Source organism: Denticeps clupeoides, chromosome 4 (genome assembly GCF_900700375.1).
Source record: "Denticeps clupeoides chromosome 4, fDenClu1.1, whole genome shotgun sequence".
NCBI classification, from domain to species: domain Eukaryota; kingdom Metazoa; phylum Chordata; class Actinopteri; order Clupeiformes; family Denticipitidae; genus Denticeps; species Denticeps clupeoides.
In genome coordinates, this window is record NC_041710.1 from 31,856,268 (window position 1) to 31,875,519 (window position 19,252).

The 19,252-nt window shown below is 40.7% G+C and overlaps 2 protein-coding genes across 2 annotated transcripts; both read right to left on the reverse strand.

The window, feature by feature from the left end:
* Window positions 1–1,443: 1,443 nt before the first annotated feature.
* stra6l (STRA6-like) lies at window positions 1,444–13,005 on the reverse strand. The gene is made up of 18 exons (XM_028976943.1): window positions 12,881–13,005; window positions 10,923–10,983; window positions 10,718–10,818; window positions 10,135–10,265; window positions 8,143–8,263; window positions 8,002–8,047; window positions 6,685–6,813; window positions 5,024–5,094; window positions 4,808–4,919; window positions 4,574–4,730; window positions 3,817–3,892; window positions 3,637–3,718; window positions 3,224–3,272; window positions 2,918–3,035; window positions 2,707–2,826; window positions 2,049–2,212; window positions 1,821–1,967; window positions 1,444–1,634 (listed from the first exon to the last, which is right to left on the reverse strand). The coding sequence occupies exons 1-18, from the start codon at window positions 12,907–12,909 to the stop codon at window positions 1,555–1,557; spliced, it is 1,794 nt and encodes a 597-aa protein (XP_028832776.1). The 5' UTR covers window positions 12,910–13,005; the 3' UTR covers window positions 1,444–1,554.
* Window positions 13,006–17,283: 4,278 nt separating this feature from the next.
* spink4 (serine peptidase inhibitor, Kazal type 4) lies at window positions 17,284–18,752 on the reverse strand. The gene is made up of 4 exons (XM_028978205.1): window positions 18,668–18,752; window positions 18,527–18,558; window positions 17,542–17,654; window positions 17,284–17,449 (listed from the first exon to the last, which is right to left on the reverse strand). Exons 1-4 carry the CDS (start codon window positions 18,714–18,716, stop codon window positions 17,404–17,406), a joined length of 240 nt encoding a protein of 79 aa, XP_028834038.1. The 5' UTR covers window positions 18,717–18,752; the 3' UTR covers window positions 17,284–17,403.
* Window positions 18,753–19,252: the final 500 nt, after the last annotated feature.

Sequence of the window (19,252 nt, forward strand, 5' to 3'; positions counted from 1 at the left end):
AAAAAGTCCTTATACAGCACATTTGATTTGATTTTAATTTCATTTTGAATGTGACTCCAAATCCAGACCTTCATGGGTTGATAAATTAGATTTCCATCGATTAAAATGTATTTGATTTGTCAGCATATTCAACTATATAAAGAAAAGTATATTTCATTCATTCTCTTTTACTTTCACAGCCACTGACTTTTAGTTAAATTCTATGTATTCACATAGAATAAAACTTCTATTGCAGCATTCACTCCTTTCCAAACCAAAGAAAGTGGGTGAAAACAATCATGAATTGTTCGGCTATTAGTTATATACATTAACCTATTAAGGCGGTCGAGTTTCTTTGTGTCATGTGAATAAAACAGAGCTGTAATACTTTTTAGGACCCAGCTCCGAGTCACTAGCTAACTTGGATCTCTGAGCGATTCTGATTTAGATGGTTCAACGGAGACCTCAGATTCGTGACCTATGAGTTATTTGATGGATCTGGATGATTAACCCGGGTGAGTCATGAATCACAGCACTAATAAAAAAGGAGAGGCATCCCAGCCTTTACAATGTAGCTGTTTTTTTTATCTCTCTATCTTTCTTTATTGTGCCCCTTCCGTCAAGACAGTGCGGACAAACAAGGTTTCCATCTGGGTACTTAATCACTTAATACTATAAAGAAAATACTGTATATGGTGATCACACTCCAACACGCCAAACAAGCTATCACCAGAAATAAAAGCAATGGCGACCCGGAAGAAAGACGAAGCAGAGGTTAGACTGGTAACTGAACCCTTGCTTTTTGTCTTGACTGACTCCTTGCTGCCGACCTGTTTGTGTCTCATGGATTTTTACCTCTTGCCTTGCCCTTGTCTGCTCCCGTTTGGATACCAATACACTCGACCACTCGCCTGTCCCAGGATACTTCTTCTGCTTACTCCTCGGGCCTGATGGATACACCAGTACTGACCCATTTTTTTGCCAGGACACGAGTCAGGATTCAGCTGACTTTTTTTTTTTTTAAGGCTCTTTAATGTTTTTGTAAAAATCTTGACATGAACCTTGGACAACTTTAAAAAGTCAACTTTTTTTTTCATGCATGTAGCTATAGTTTTACATTTGTAATGTATTTTTAAAAATTGTGATGTAGGGCGTTTTTTGGAAATAAAAAAAATGAAAAGCAAGACCGCAAATGTTATAAGTAGTTCTTATTTCATATACATTAACACTTAAAAATACATTTTCACTAAAACCTGTGTTGAATTATAGTGTTGGATGATAATATTTTTGTCCAGGATACGTGATAATCTGCAACAGATGGCTAGTGGTTTGTAATATGTTTTTGTAATTGTTATTATTGTAATTCTTGAAAATGGAGGAGACAAAATCAATGGCTCAGTAACATTTTGCATTTAATTAATGTGATTCAGCACAGTTCAATACATTGCACACTTCTGTTCAAGGATTTTCTCCTATTTATGACGTACATCAATGTAGAGACTATGTAGATGATGGTGCACTAACACCACTTCAGTGGATCACTCTGATTTCCTGATCCTGGTGATCACAGGCACTCTAGTTTTTCTTCCTCAGCGAAACAAGTCCAGGGTTCCTCAGCAGGGTGTAGAAAAGCAGCCACCGCCACTTCACCCTCCCTACTGTCAAGGTCTCTGTTAGTAAAGTGTTAAATATAGGGAATTTTTAAAATTAACAACGTATTCTTTACTTTCAGACATAATGATTGCGTCTGAAGGGAATTTACAATCATTCATTTAGTGGTCCAATGGTAGGTGTACTAATAGTAATAATTGATTTTTTATTATTGAAATTGTTAATGTTACCTGGCATAATGTTGTTGAACTGAGAATATGTGGCTCTTATCCTCTGTTTCTCCAGAGTTTGACTCAGCAGGAGTTGGCAAAAGCAGATCATGATGGGGTTACTGTGGTAATGGTCAGCAAATATCATACCAATCCAAGTACTGTACCCTAAAACAAACCACACATTAATCAAAGGTGTCATTTCTGGTCCTGGGAAAAGGCTGAGAATCCAATTTATTTAACCAATACCTGGATCCATTGACTCATAGCCTCTTTGCATGATAGTGCGGTCCAGGCGTGACACCAGCCATGTTCCGACAAGGCAGCTGAGGATCAGGCGCATGATACAGTTGCTCAGGCCCATAATGACGTTGTAAAAGAATAAGAAGTAGTTGAAATTGTGGAAGGCCTTTCTAATGAGGAAACAATGGGTGAAGAATCATCCGTGATTACTCAATCCGTTCACTGACCATAGACAACAACACATTTAAAGTGAAATGATTGCCATTGTGAAACACTGCACAGCACATGGTGTACCTAACAAAATGCATCCTCTGCTTTTAACCCATCACCCTTGGTGAGCAGTGGGCAGCCATGACAGGCGGCCGGGGAGCAGTGTGTGGGGACGGCGCTATGCTCATTGGCACCTCAGTGGCACCTTGGCAGATCGGGACTCGAACCGGCAACTTCCTGATTACATGTCCGCTTCCTTAACCGCTAGGCCACCACTGCCCCCATTTGACCTTTCTCTAAGTCCCTTGACAGGTGTGATTATCTATAATGTAAAACACCACCCCTTAATTGGAACATGCTACTCTAAACTTTGATCTTATCTGATGGAGGACTTGCAGGTGCCATCTGCACGTTTGGACATTTTCCATGGTTTTGAAAGCCTGACGTGGTTCACCTGTTGTTCAGAGCTAAAGGCTTTTCTCTGTCCTCAGACGAGATCTTCTCTTGAAGGAAGAACAGCTGAACTATTACAATCTGTATTATCACCAAACCAATTACCAGACCGATGGTCACGCTGGGAAAAGAAAATGATAGCAAAAAGTGAAAATTATTTCTTCCAGAAGTTTAAAAAGAAAAACATTTTGTAGTAGATATAAGGTACTTACATGATCAGACCTACACTGATCAACCATTGCACTGTATGTCCTTCCTTAATAGGTAACACCACTCCATAAACAAAGATAAGGGCAAAAACAAACTGCACAAAGTGCACAATAAAATAACCTACAAAACAGAAGAAAAGTAATTATTCAGGAATATGCTGAAGAAGGACCTTTTTCTGCTCTACACTGGTGAGCTGTAGTGAAAGGCATGATATGTATAAATACCAAAGACACCAGAAAATGCTGGAAAATGGTATTCCAATTGACAAGATGTTGAACTGGAACAATGAATAGGATTTGCTGACTTACCCCACAGTGTGAAAGCTATTTGCCAGCCTGAGTACCTTGCAACAGCAGCCTAAAAAATTACAATTTACATGTAAAATAAAAAATATCTATAATTCTTTTGTGTTCCAACAGATAGTAATGGTGTATTTTTTGGGTTTTAAGATATATTTTTTATATGAAAATGAAAATGTTGGCTTGGTAAAGTTACGAATATAAAAAAACAACCAAACATTTCATTTTCACCTATTCACCATAACAACCAATACCCATTTTATTAAAAAAGAATTATGTATAAATATATATGTGGGTGTTTTGGTGAATGGGTAATACAATGCATACACAAACCAGTAATAGGCATCCAGAAAAAATGTCTTATGGATGTTGATTGGAAATCTTTCCTTAATAATTAGCTCATTTCCAGCACTATTACTCACCACACTAACTGCAGGACTTGGTTTATGAAACCTGGTCGGTAGAAACTCTTTCTGCCCTGCCCAGAGCCTACGAAGATGCTTCCTGTGAAACAAACAGGCAGGTTTCACATGTTCTGTTTCACAGAGTATTATGATTGTTATTCTATTTAATAAGCTTTCCATGTAACAACAATACAGCACCTATAACAGGCTAACACATGGAAAGTGTATGATACAGATGTCAGCGACGCAAAGATGGTTGTGGCAAGCCAGGATTCTAGAGACAAACAGACAGTCAGCATGCTTTATATAGCATATTCCCGATAAAAACTATTTTCATTACAGACTTCATTTCTTATCCAGCTTTAAAATACCCATCATTGAAATCCCTAAGGTAACCTAAGGGCTCCTAAGGTGATCTGGACCTAACACTGACACACACGGGGCAGTGGTGGCCTAGTGTTAAAGAAGCAGCCCACTGTCATGGCTGTCCACTGCTCACTAAGGGTGATGGGTTAAATGCAGAGGACACATTTCATTGTGTGCACCGTGTGCTGTGCTGCTGTGTGTCACAATGACAATCACTTCACTTTACTTAAATGAGTTGATGTCTCAGAAGCGCTGTTGGGATAGGGAGGACCGTGTCATTCTGCATTTCTGTTCATCTGGTTTTCTGGCCATCATTTTGTGACTTTGTTGTCTTATTAAATATTCATCCTCTTTTCAGAGCAGTTCATTTGCACCTCCTACCTCATTTGTACCATTACACTAATATTTTGAAAGATTATACTGTAGAGAAAATGAGATTTTAACAGACCTGCTTCAATCTGTAGCCTGTATGCATTCCTGAACTTTACTCTTAAACTGAAGAACCAGTACTCAACATATTAACGAGAATCTATATAAATAAACAAACCTCATCTTTTCATTAAATAAATGCGACAAACCAATCTCTTACTTCTGGCAATGTAACAGAACTGGTCAAATTTCGGAAGCAGGGAGGTGAATGGGTTTTCCGTGTCATTGCATGATGCTGCAATTTCAGCCATAGACTTCTTCAGTTCATCAAGTCGGTCAAACATGTAGTCACTTACACTATAGTCAGCTAGATTTACCTGAAGGGGGAACATGACATTATGTGGTGCATTAAGAACAAGCTGTGTGATTCGAGTCAATTGAGGAAAATACAGACTGTGTATAGGCCAATGAGTGAGATGATGGCAGTGCCGATGATTCTGTTGGGAAATTTAAAGTAAGGGTCCCAGTCATAAACATTCCTCTGAAACCAGCTTTTCTCCTGGATTCTGTAAGAGAATTAAGAGAATTAAGAAATGGTATAAACCTCTTACTTTATAGGGGAGCATATGTATTTCAGAAGGTTCTGTGTTATACTGAATGAGTATCACACCGTTCCGCAGGCTTGCATAGTAAATGCTTCACGTATTTGACCTGGTGACACTGCATAAACAGTTGGTCCTCCTGTAGGAATGACAGGATTTATGAATACATGGACAATAGACACCGTACATTGCATGTATTTGTAGGTACTACACATAATTGCCCACCGCCCAGATGAGGATGCTCTAATGATTTGTATTACCTGTGTCACCCTTGTATTACCAATCACCCTTTGTGTTTTTATGTGTATGCAGTTATATGAACAAGTTTGGGAACCCCCCTCTGCCTCATTGACTCTACTTTCATTAATAAAAGTTTTTTTATTACCTAGTGTGGCAGATGAACACCAGCATCCAATCACTATGCACACATCACTTGGCAACCAAGAGCTCTGTATTCAGGGCACAGTCAGCAGCTAACATTCATACATGCATCATGGCTCTCCTCACATCCAGTCTCTGCACGTGCAGCGCACCATAGGGTATGCCAACATAGTACACCAACTCAACCCTGACTGCACAGGTAATGCAGAACCAAGATTTACGTTTCCACCCACAATAACACACACACACACACAAAAAAAAGTTCACATAACATATATACAATTTTAAACAACAATACCATCCCTTTCCCAAGCCTTGAACTTCATAGTCCAATCATGAGTAAGGGTATTTAAGGTGGCCACCTGTATAACAAGGTAATGAGAAAGAAACCCTTTCTGCACTCACATCACAAACAGAGTGATTTGGACATCCAGTTATTTGATCATAACAAAATTTGGTGGAAGAAGAACACCACATTCAAATAAAAACATCTGCTACCTTCGCTCACATTTGGTGGAGGTTCCATCATGTTGTGAGGCTGTGTGGCTTGATCTGCAGCTCTTGTTAAAAGTCAAGTGTCAGATTAATTTAACCCAATATCAACAAATCCTTGATGATAATGTTCATTAGCCAAAGGTGAAGTTGGATTTTCTAGGACAAGACAACAACCTAAAACGCAGCTCAAAATCTACAAATACATTCATGCAGAGGGAGAAGTAAAATGTTATGGAAGGGCCATCACAGTTCCCTGACCTGAATATCATCAGAAATCTACGGAATGATTTGAAAGTCATCAAATTTACCTGAACTAAAGAGATTTTGTATGGAGGAATGGTCAATACCTCCATCATGAATCCAGACACTCAACAAAGGCTAGAGGAGGCTCAACGAACAATTGATGTCAAATTTGCCAAATTAATGCACCTGTCTAATATTTTTTCAAATGTTATGATGCCTTATTGCATCCTTCTGCCACTGCTGAAATACTACTGATTCTTTAAGGTGTGATGTATCATTAAAGGAAGGCACCACTTTGAAAGTTCAGCCAATGATAAACAATCCAAAAATCTTCATTTCCCAAAAGAGTTCCTGAACTCTTTCATATGACCTTTACCTTGTTCCTGCATCTGTGCCATTCCTGCCATGTAACAGAAGCCTATTAGTTAATAGTTATTGCAGTTATATTAATAACTATTTCAGTAGGGAAATCACTTCCGCATCCAGGCAATCCTGATTATGAGCCAAGCCGGTCATTGGTGGACGGTGGGTCTGACTACCAAGAGCCTGTGAGACACAGTGAGTCCACCCAGCTCCTGGTAGTGCTACATGACTGTTGCAACATCCTCACCTCCTCAGGTATCAGTTGGAGGTAGATGCGCACTCCCTTCACCAGCATGTGCACAAAGCGGCCTGTCAGGAAGAGGAGGGACAGCACACTCGGCCACTGAAAAACAAGCTTCTGCCATCGGCCCAGTATCTGTCAAAGAGGACCATGTCATTATACCACATTACCGGTGTTTTCCACTAGATAGTGGGGCAAAAATATATTTGGCAGTTGTCCCACTTAATAAGATGAGAGGTCTGGAGCCTGGCTAGGCCACTCCAGAAATGCTTGTAATGCTTTTTACGCAGTTACTCCTTCGTTGCCCGGGCGGTGTGTTTGGGATCATTGTCATGCTGGAAGATGTAGTGATGAGCTGTCTTCAGCAGGGGACTTTTTGAGTGCTGCAGGATTTTAATCCATGACGACGTAAAATGTGTTACTGATGGTAAACTTTTGTTACTGTTCCCCCGTGAAGTTCTGGCCTGTTTCCTCACAGTTCTCAAGATCATTTGTACCCAACAAGGTGAGATCATGGGGCCCCAGGTCGAGGGATATTGTCAGTGATTCCATTTTCTAATAATTGCTTCAGTGGTTGCTCTCCTCTCTCCAAGCTGCTTGCCTGTTGTAGATTGTACACCTGCACAAGACTAGGACCAGCCAATCTTGTCCCTGGTGTCCTTAGACAGCTCTCTGGTCTTGGACGTGGTGGAAATTGGAGTCTGAATGTTTGAAGGTGTAGAGAGGTGCTTTTATAGAGATAACAATTTCAAACAGGAGCCATCAATTCAAGTAACGAGTGAAGAATAGAAGAGATTCTTAAAGAAGAAGTAACAGGTCTGTGAGGGCCAGAACTTGTCTGCACCATTTTTACATTTGGTCTCTCTCAATTGAAGTGATGAACATTACAGACCTCTCTCATCTTTTGAAGTATGACAACTTGCACAGCCAGTGGCTGCCAAGTACTTTTTTGACCCACTGTAGATAGATCCTTTATTCATCCCAGAGGGAAATGAACAGTTTCCAGCAGATTAAACAGAGTGTACATCGTACACACCATATAGACATGGAGGCATGTAAACAGGGGGAACTAGTGCAGTCTAAGACAGCCAAATAATGCTTGTGTAGTGCAAAGACATGTGCAATTAAGGTGCTGTGTGCCCCCCATCTGGTAGAAATAAAGAGTAAATGGCGTGGTTGGAGGAACGTCGAGTCTGTCAGTGGAACAGGGCATCGACAGCATCCTGTCGTTGAAGCTATACTCATATTTTACTTCATCGAAGTTCCACTAACAAGGTGATCAGTGTCTAACATTTTTACTGTAAGTAATATGGTCATACATACCGGCCCATCAGGACATGTAGCAATATTCCACAGACTCACAGTTATCCTGGAAATTGTGCAGAAGTTGTGCCAATGAGCAAAACCTGGATTTTTTAAAATCTGAAATCAAGATGCTGTTTGATTCAGAGTAAAAGAACTGACCACATGAGGGAGTAAAGGAGTCCGAGGACCCCACCGCATATCCTGTGAGGCGTGGACAGACAGGCGAAGAATGGATAATGGGCCATGCCCACCTCCAGAGCTCCTACCAGGTACACTATGGCTGACACAAACAGGAAGCATTTAGATGAAATGCACAACACCATATATGTTTTTTTACCGTGTTTGTTTTGACATTTATTAATTTTCATGTTTCTTCTTGCCTCATTATTTTTTGTCTGCATGCATCTGTCTCCCAACTATTGATAACAGTGTTGTCAACTATTTTTTTAAAGAAAAATACCCTTTTTATCTGTCCTCATGTTTGGTTTGCCCTTTATTCTGATTGAATAGGCCACACAAAGCTTGTAAAACAGGCTTTTGAAAGTGCTTCAGAGCCTCAAACAGCCTCTTCTGTTGTGACATTCGGTTGTCAAAATTAACCTTGAATTTGAATATTTTGTGAACACCTGAAGCAGTGGTATTGCTTTATTTCTCATCACTAAAAGACTGTTAGTCCAGCATGAGGCAAGGACAGCACACCTGTAGGCCTCACACCACCAAGGTCGGGGGTTGAAATCAGTTTGTGGAGTTTGCAAGCTAGCCCTGTGTTTGCATGGGTTTCCTCCTGCGTGTGAACACTAGGTGGACTGGCAACTCCATCTAGTGTTCACCATAAGTGTGAGTGTGTGAATAGTGTGTATGCTCTTGAGGTGGGCTGGTGCACTTCTACGTGTCCCTGGTACATTAATCTGAACAAGCACTGACTTTAAAACTAAGATCTGGAATAAGCCATAATAAATTGAATGTGCATATTGTTTGTGTTGTTGCTGTTTAGTGGATGATCAAGTAAGAATAATGATAGTACTGTACATGCAAATTAAATGAGGATTTGTGTGAACCAATGCTCCGTGCCATGGAGATGATGGATGGCATGATTACTAACTGTCACTGCCACCAGTTGACCAAATGCTTGTGCTGTGTGCTCAAAAAGTAGGTGTGGTTAACCCGATTTTGTTACTATTGGTTGTGTGTCACAACAGCAGAGGTCAACATTCGACAATATTCTGCTGGGTACAATGTGTTTGTGCATCCAGTTGTACGGAGCAGGCACTGACAAAATCTATCAGGCAAGTGGTACAAACTGGGTACTGACACAGCGAAAGACGCTCTTCAGGCGAGCATCCTGTAGAAAACTATTCAGAGCGCAGCGCTACGCTGGAGACGTTCGGCATGTGAAGGACTTTAGTGACTCAGTTGACTGAAATCCGCCTTGGCAACAGAAATCTATTTTTTGAACCAATTCCATATGTGGGACATTTTTCATTGTGTGTTTAGAATTAGCTAAGGGCCAATTAAAATTAATCACGGGCCGCAGTTGACACCCCTGCTTTAGACACACATGATCTTGAGTGTGTTTCAACTCTTCTCCAGAAGAGCATTTGTAAGAAGGCCTATCTCACAGTCCTTAATTCATCCCAAGAGTGTTTTATTCGGTTGAGGACAGGGCTCTGTGCAGGCCAATCAAGTTTTTACACACCAAACTCAGTTATTCATATCCCTATGGACCTTGTAGGACGTGGTGTTCTGCATGTAGTGCAGCCATCTTGCTGCCATTAAACTTTCCAGTTCTCAGTTTTGTCTGTTGATTATATAATATGGCCAATGATTATATAATTATGTTAATCAAGACCATTTGCTGACATATTGGTCCTTCCCTATGGGGGGATGATGTTAATAATAATAATAATAATAATAATCACATTACTTTTTCTTATTCAGACACACATCTGCCATGTACATGGACATACATCTGAATGTAAAACTCCTTCACTGTCCATCTCCATCTTTTTTTTTAGGTATTTTTTCTGGCTTGGATGATTTTTTGTCATAGATCAGAAACACACATCAAGTAAACAAAAAGTGAATGTGAAAGATTTCAGGTGTCATGGAAAGTGGTAGCATCAGACTCAGGCTGGCTGCTGGCTTCTTTACCTCTGGCCCAGGTTGGGACATAAAATGGCAAATAAGATTCAGAGAAGAGCAGTAGCACACTGGAAGAGATGGCACCAAACGCAAAGCCATATGACCACCGGTTACTGAGATTGCATATGAAGTCCAGAGGCCTGCCATTACACACACACACACACACACACACACACACACACACACACACACACACACACACATATAGACCCAATCAGGACCACAATCTGCAAGGATAATTGCTATAGGACATGGTGCTCTGGTCATGTTCACTATTATCACATTAACTAGTTCATTTGTTAAAATTAAATGGATGATATTCTCCATGATCATAGGATGATAATACTCTGTATACAGGGAATATCAGGGGCATAGAAATAAGGGAGGAGGTGAGCACTTTTTAAACTTTTCAGGTGGTTCACAAATCTACAGATGATATACAGGTCTATTTTTTCTCCAACTTTTTTACTTTACTTGCAATAAAAGGAAGTAATACAAGTATCAGCCAATATATTGTTGCAGATCAGTTGTGCTCAAAATCAGTAAAACAAGATATTTTATTTCAGGAAATATGTCATTTAGTTTTACTCACACAACGATGCCAAAGCGACCTCTGAGTGTCGGAAACCTCTCATCCACTGCTAGGAGTTTAACCCTCTTCTGAATGGCTGACAGAACAACCACGATGAAGAGCTAGCAGAGGGAAGAGTTCATTTCCCCATCATTTACCCGAGATAATGCTGTAACACAGTAATGATCACTGTGCTGCAAGTTATTCTGGTTTGTGTCTTACTTACTGAGGGGACCAGCGAACAGTGCAGAAACAAATCCATGGAAATGCCATTTTCACACATAGTCCTGTAGAAACACAGCTGTTCAGATCTTTGCATCCTATTTATTTTGCGTCTATATACCCCATTTTCGCCGTGCAGTGCCCGAGAGCACAAGGTGTGGCATCATTTACATCTGTGCCATTAATCAGACGCCCGTAACCAGAGTGACGTACAACCAGTAGTGACAGGGACAGCACAAGCCCTAACTAATCTGTCTATAGGTGTGATATTAACTGTAAAACAGTCACTAATTATGAGGGGCCATTTAGGAAATATTTCAGACTTTTGTTACACAAACACATGTGAAACACACACACATTCACATATGAAACTGACAAGCATGCATTTATACTACTGAAAACTCGCACACACATATGAAACACACAGATACAGGCAAAAGCACGCACACACACACATGAAATGCTCACACAGATACAGGTGAAAACCACACACACACACACACACACATATGAAATGCTCACACAGATACAGGTGAAAACCACACACACACATATGAAATGCTCACACAGATACATGTGATGGACTCTTATGTAGCAAACAAAATTTTAAGTTTCAGTATATCCGGAAGTCATTTCAGTATATCCGGAAGTCATTTCAGTATATCCGGAAGGCATTTCACTGTATCCGGAAGTCGGTTCTATGGATTCTATTTTCGTGACCTGATTTAAAAAGCGGTAATTGTATTTTGCGCGTGCGCAGTCCAAACCGGGTCGCGACGTCGCTCTCCCTTCCTTACGGAAGATTCTGTCTCCCGAGCGCCGCCGCGCTACCAGCCACAGCGCGCCTCCTATGAATATTCAAATCTTTTTCATTTTTTTCATTTAGCTCATGGAGCAGTGGTGGCCTAGCTGTTAAGGAAGTGGACAGTTAATCAGAAGGTTGCCATTTTCGAATCCCGAGCCGCCAAGGTGGCACTGAGCAAAGCACCGTCCCCACACACTGCTCCCCGGGCGCCTGTTATAGCTGCCCTCTGCTCACCAAGGGTGATGGTTAAATTTAGAGGACACATTTCACTGTGTGCACCGTGTGCTGTGCTGATGTGTATCACAATGACATTCACTTTACTTTTTATGGGCCTTTAAGTTTAAGTTTAATTTTTGTTTGTTACATAAGAGACCTTTTCACCTGTATCTGTGTGAGCATTTCATTGTGTGTGTGTGGTTTTCACATGTATCTGTGTGAGCATTTCATTTGTGTGTGTGCGAGTTTTCAGTAGTATAAATGCATGCTTGTCAGTTTCATATGTGAATGTGTGTGTGTTTCATATGTGTTTGTGTAACAGAAGTCTGAAATATTTCCTAAATGGCCCCTCATATCTAATTATAATTTATTGGTATAATCAGGTATAATTCAAAATGACAATAAAGAAGTAGAATCGTGGTTATGACATTTCTAAACGTGTATTCTTAACAGAGTATATAAGCACACAAAAAGGCAGGAAAAATTGGATAAAATTTTGCGAACCACTTTCAAACTTGGGGAAACATGGGGAAAGACCTGTTCTGGCGAAGATGGTGAAGGGTGCATTCGCACGCCTTGTACATAAAGGGGGAAGAACATAACACGCATGATACAAAAGACAAGTCATACCGCACACGATACAATCAAGGCAGTTTTATACAGGCAGGACACAATGAGGAGTCACAGGGTCCATCCATGACAGGAATGTGAATGCAGTGCATCACCCAGAACCCGCCATGCTAAATTCTGCTTATGGTAATAATTTTTTAGTGTCTGTATTTATATTTTCTGCAATAATGCAGCCATTAGTAAGTGAAACCATGCCAGCATCTAAAAAGGGAAAAAGCTAGTTTAATCTGTTACTCTTCAAATATTGTGCAGCATCAAGTGAACTAGCCCTGACGTTAGCAAGAGTTATTATTTTTTACAGTTTTACTTACATCGTATCTCCTGACAATGTTGAATCCATATGAATGGTTGATTTTACAAAAAAAAGTTTAAAATAAAGTCCTTAATCCTCATTTTGCTTGTCGACGCTTATTTATCCCTTGTTCTTTCCCTGTATTTAAAAACACACTTCTTCCCTCTTTTACCAACCTTTGACCTATTTTAGGGAGAGAGAGAGAGAGAGAGAGAGAGAGAGGGAGAAAGAGAGAGGGAGGGAGATGGAGAGAGAGAGAGGGAGGGAGGGAGAGAGCAAACAACACTGGTTTATTGACCCCCGTGTTACAGATTAATAGTAGAACCATTCCAGCAGTATTCTGATGAGCTCATTCTCAGCCTTGGCTTCTGTTGACCCTGATCCACATACAGCGTTTCCTGAGCGAAGAATTATATTACGTCAAGAATTATGACCGTTTGTCATGCGCTGATGAAACAGATTTGTCTGCAATTCTTACAGTATGGACGCCAAACTGGAAATACCACTCAGGATCAGGCTTACTTGGGATGGGACTGAAAACTCGAGCTGGCTTGATCCGACATCAGACTGGGCGAGGAATCTCACCACGTGACACCGTTACATTTCATTTGTGCCACTGATGACTAAAGCAACATCTGTCCCTCCCCATGGAGGATTTGAGAGGGGTGCTTTTCTTGTGATTATACTTATGGAACAATGAAATGTTAACCATCACCCTTGGTGAGCAGTGGGCAGCCATGAAAGGCGCCTGGGGAGCAGCGGGTGGGGACGCTGCTTTTATCAAGGGAACCTCAGTGGCACCTTGCCGATTTGAAGATTATGGGTCCACTTCCTTACCTGCCAGGCCACCACCACTGTTTCCAAATGTTTTACACCTCACATCTGTTACAATAATCATGCCAAGCAATAGTCCTTCTGGTTTAGAAGTCAAACAAATGTAATTGCAAGGGATACTGGGTACCCTAAAGAAACAGTGGTGGTGGTGTTTTTTTTTTTTGTAATGTTCCAGACAGTTAACTATTTAGTAGGTCATTGTTTCAGTACACTGACATTCGATTGACAGTAGTGGGTTCAGAACACATACCTTGACTGGTGTAAAAAGTACAAATTAACTGTCTGTATGGTATTTTTGCACCTTTTTTCCTTTGGCTTCTGGCAGTAGTGTCCTTTCTTTGATTTAAGAATGAAAAAAAATACCTAAAACTACTCTGCACTGTCCAGTGCCTCCTAACATGGACAGATGCTTCATACTGCACTTTGGACAAATCATCACCAACTTTGCACTGACACCATTTGCAGGCTCACTCTACCCTGGAAGGGGGTCCCTCTCTGTATCACTCCTTCCCAAGGTTTCTTCCTTTATTTTTTCTCTCTCCTAGAGTTTTTTGTGTGGATTTGGGGGGTGTCAACTGTAGGGCCTGTCAAAGCCCATTGAGACACACTGTATGTGATTATGGGCTATAAAAGAAATAAATGTTGTTTTGATTTTACTTGCGTGAATAGTTTGGATTTAACCGCTCTGAGACATGTTTCCCAAAGAATCTTAAGCCTGAGGAGTTGATTCATGATGATTTGTGGAGCATTTCCCAAAACCACAGCGCCTGAAGAGCTACATAAGAATGTAGTTGTAACTGTATAAAAGCGTTTTAACACCCACTACTCTGGGTGGACATCATCATCTAAAGCAGGAAAGCTAACACTTTTTGTGTTCCTGCTATAGGATATTAGGTTTAGGGAACAATTACTTTTTCTCACAGGGTCATAGGTTGGTGTGACGCTGAGGTGGTCCGGGTCCACCAGGTGTCGCCAATTCACTTGAATGCATGAGAAGACCCTTTAAATGTAAGTCTGTCCCACACTCCCCTGTCTTTCTTTACTAATGTGATGCCAGTAAATGCTGAGTGTGTTGGATGAAAATCATTATGTTGACTTCATGCCTTATGATGCTGATGATTAAGATGATTATGCTCTTATGATTTTGATTCATCTTGTATTGTTCTTATGATCAACATTTGCTTCAGTAAAATATATACTTTGTGTTATGATGTTATGTGAGGAATGTTTTGTGCCTTCACGTCTTGAGAAGAGAAGATGGCACAAAGAGATCACATTCTGTTCCATTGTCTTATCAGGAGAGATAAAAGGACACTATGTGTCAGACACCCATTTCCTGCAGCTCACTCTTATACACCCAACACACCACACCTGTTCACCTCACCTCCACACACGCAATTCAACCACACACTCTCCACTAGTCAGTGTCTGGTCACTACACCGCTCTCCACTGTCAGAACTCACAGGAGAGGAGGGGCTTCCGAATGCATCTGTGTATAATTGTCACGATCCGGTCCGAAATGGGGGTTTCATTGTCCTGTGTAATGTTCCCTAATCGTTTTCACCTGTGTTAATTGTATAAAGCTGCCCTGTTCGTTTCTGTTCGCTGTCAGGTCTTTGACGTTATGTTCCGTGTTCACCAGTGTCTACGTCTCGGATGTCTCCCCTGTCCTGTGATTCACCAGTAAACCCCTGTTCCGTGATGTCAGGTGAAAGCGTCCTTCACTCCACGTCTCCTCGTCACTCTTCGTCCTCCTCTCCGTACACCCGCCGCGTCATGCCCGCATGGACGTGACAATAATAAACTTTTCTGTACCACTTTTCTGTTCCTTTTCATCTCACTGCCCAGCTCTCCAGCCAAACTCCTCCTCATCTTCCTCGCTCTCGCCATCATCGCACTGCATGAAGTCATGTGGGCCCACACAGACCTGTCAACCATAAAGGATGGGCGTGAAAAAGAAGGGTGACAATATTGGCTTATGTCTGGATTGACTGCAGCTGGGCTGATCACCTGTACCCAATCCTGACAGCGCTTAAAAACCGCAGATGTCCGCCCCTTCGGGAGGGACGGCATTTCCGTGAACTTCACTTGGCAACCGTGTGTATGTTTGTATTTTGAGTTCTGGCAATCGCCACACGCCTACGGGTTAGTTTAAGTTCTCCCCTTTGTTTAAATCCTTTTCGGCCACCGCGCCATTGTTTATTTGTATTCATTTATTGTTTGTTATAATAAAACCCCTTCCTAGCATGTCAGACCTCTGCGCTTCCTTTCCCCGTAAGTCCGTAGGCGTGACAGCTTATTTTTTATTTGTACATTTTACAGTTGTTCATTGTTATCACTTTAACAGACTTAAATAAACAAATGAAATGGAAAAATTTGATTTTTTCATTTAGTCATGTAATAATTCTGCACACTAATAGTTGCCTAATAATTGTGCACACACATGTATTCCCCTGAGAATGTTTACACTCACATTTCCTTGGCATGAAAAAATCAGGTTTATTAACATTTTGGATTGACTGATAGCACTGCATTTGTTTGATATTAACATTATTACTCTAAATACTCAATATGTATCGAGAAACAGAAATATATATTTTTTTCTCACTGCAGAGTAAAAAAGTATACGGAAATCCAACTACTCTCAGAATTAAAAAATAAAATACATTTAATGGAGTAAGATGCCTATAGCACCCAGTTTCCTGCAATGCATACATGGGCAGTGGACTGTAATCAGAAGGTTGCCGGTTCGATTCCTGAGTATAGCACCATCCCCACACACTGCTCCCCGGGCGCCTGTCATAGCTGTCCATTGTTCACCAAGGGCGAAGGTTAAAAGCAGAGTAACCGTGTGCTGTGCTGCAGTGTTTTACAATGACAATCACTTCACTTTTCACTTTCAGTACCTAAGAAGACCCCAAATTATAAAACTGTAACAGCACCAGATTCTCCTTGGCGCAAATAGTCATCTGTTGGGGGGAGGGGGAGGGAAGAGGAAAGTGAGTTATTGAGAATGTGATATGAGGGGTCTAGGCTGGATCATTTAAAAATTGTACTTTTGTATTATTTTCTGTGATATTTTAAGATAAGCACTTTGTCAGTTGTCTATAAGCTGCTTAGTGTAGCTGTAGCTGTCCATGCCTTGAGAAGTTTATTTTATTTACTTTTGAGTACTGCGATGTTGGGGTATTTATACTTTTAAACTTTTTTTTTACCTGTTGTTGGTGAATTGTCTCTAACAATTTACTTCGGGTCGACACATTTTCCCCCCTTTTTCCCTCTTGGAAAGACATGCACCTTTACTGATAGCCTCCGCTCAGCTTGTGTTGTGAAAGGTTTTATGTTGGAACCCACCTCTTTCAAGCCACCTATGTTGTTGCTGTTTAACTTTATTTCCTTTGGTGAAATCCTGCAGGTTTCATGTTCCCAATCCTTCTGTTCTCAAACACCATTTCTTAACCACGTTGTCCAGCAAGAACGTTTATCTGATATTTATCTCAATAAAACAAAATGACACCTATAACACTTGATCATATCAATGCATATTGGTTTTATTTGCATTTCTGAATTGCACACTAACAGCCCGGATAAACCGCAATAAGCATTATTTTAGTTGCATTATGTTGTGTAACAAATTACACAAGCAGCTTTTCATATTCACGTTCAAATGAATAAATCATATCAATCACAAAGCCACCATTTCCATGTTAGCAACTCCCGTCTTTGGTGATCCAAATATCTGTTTTTGTGGCCCTAGTGGGGGAAGAGACGAAACAGAGATATACTGTATTTAGGATGCTGGAATGGCTGAACTGTATTTGTTCCCGGTTGTGTGTTGTACTCACAGTCTTTGCACACAGAGGGCACACTCATTGGGGTAAGTGACGCCGTCACTGGCACACACCGGTTGCAGATTGAGAGGGCATGCTGGGATATTGACCAAGTCTGAACAGACAGGCTGTCGCACAAGCAGTCGTGAGTCAGGGCCAGAAGGGCCAGGAGAGTAGACAAATATTTTACTCAAGTATGAGCAAGTAAAATGTAGTCATCCGAAAATTTACTAACGTAAGAGTACAAAAGTATGTAGTGAAACGACTACTGTAGCACTGAGTATCCGTTTGGCTGTAATATCTCATTTATTTTTTTTTAGAAACAATGTATTCAGACAGATAAAATTATAAATGTGCTAATTCTGGTATTTACCAATAATAATTATAAAAATAACATCAACAATAGTAATAAAATAATTTGTAGTAATCAATGGACTAAATCTGAGCATACAAACTATCTTATTAATGCTAATTATATGCGTCAGCGTTGCTATAGCAGCTAAAAGATAACGCTAATTCCTTCCTCCACAGGAAATGTACAGAAGTCTACTTCAGGTTATGGCGCCATTGAACCAAATTGTCACGGTTACAACCGTGACGGGGGGGGGGGGGGGGGTCATTGAATGTTTATCTACGTTTACCACGGTCCTAGATTGCGTGTCTCTGTTCTGAGTAACATTTACATTTTCGGCATTTATCAGAAGCCCTTATCCAGAGCGACTTACAATCACTAGTTACAGGGACAGTCCCCCCCCGGAGCAACTTATGGTTAAGTGTCTTGCTCAGGGACACAATGGTAGTAGGTGGAATTTGAACCTTGTCAAGTTGTGCATTTGCGTCCTCCCTTCTTGCCCGCACTGATCTACAGATCCTGACAAAAATGTTTACAAGAGCATCGATATGAAAGACCTCTGATCAGGGCCTGCTAGACAATTATTGTGTCTATTCTACACGATTCTTCACTGTGTTATGATGAATGGCACCTCTACAGCATCCGTACCTCCCTCTCCTGCATGGGCTTCTCCTCAGCACCTGGACCAAGAGAAGTGTTATTCACATCATTCTATCATCAAATGTCATCCCCAACACGAAATATTTTTACATGCGCTTTAAACGCGAAAATGAATAATGTTGTCTTTACCTGCGGATAGAAGAAAGAGAGTGAAAAGAACCACCACTTTGCCCAACATTTTCTCCCTGAGGTTGTTTCTGTACTGCCTGTGAAGTGCTACACCTGCCGTATAAATATTTCCTGGTCAGATAAAGCCCTCTTTTACCGCAGTGTAAATCATTAACCCTTCCACCAATAAAAACACCTGGTGCTTTCACCGACAAAGATGCTGTGTACCCTGTCAACACACAACTGACTGTGACAGATGTCCTCTTACAACACACGTCCTCTCTAGTGTAGCAATGCTGTGGCATTCATCAAGTTAATGTCAAGTGCAGGTTATCCTTCACAAGTTATTATTATTACACTTTATGACCACTGAAACACAGTTCTACATTTTAATTCATCAGTTTAATTATTTAGACAGAGACGTTTAATTATGATTATGTAATAAGTAATCATCTTTAGTCCTACCATAGTGACTCTCGGGTTGTGGCGCCATCTTATGGTTAACATACGTAATACATATGACTACAGATAAACATTTAACAGGACCAAAGGTTTAATGGCAAAGACCTTTTGACTTAAAATGTGTTTTCCTTGCATAATTTGACT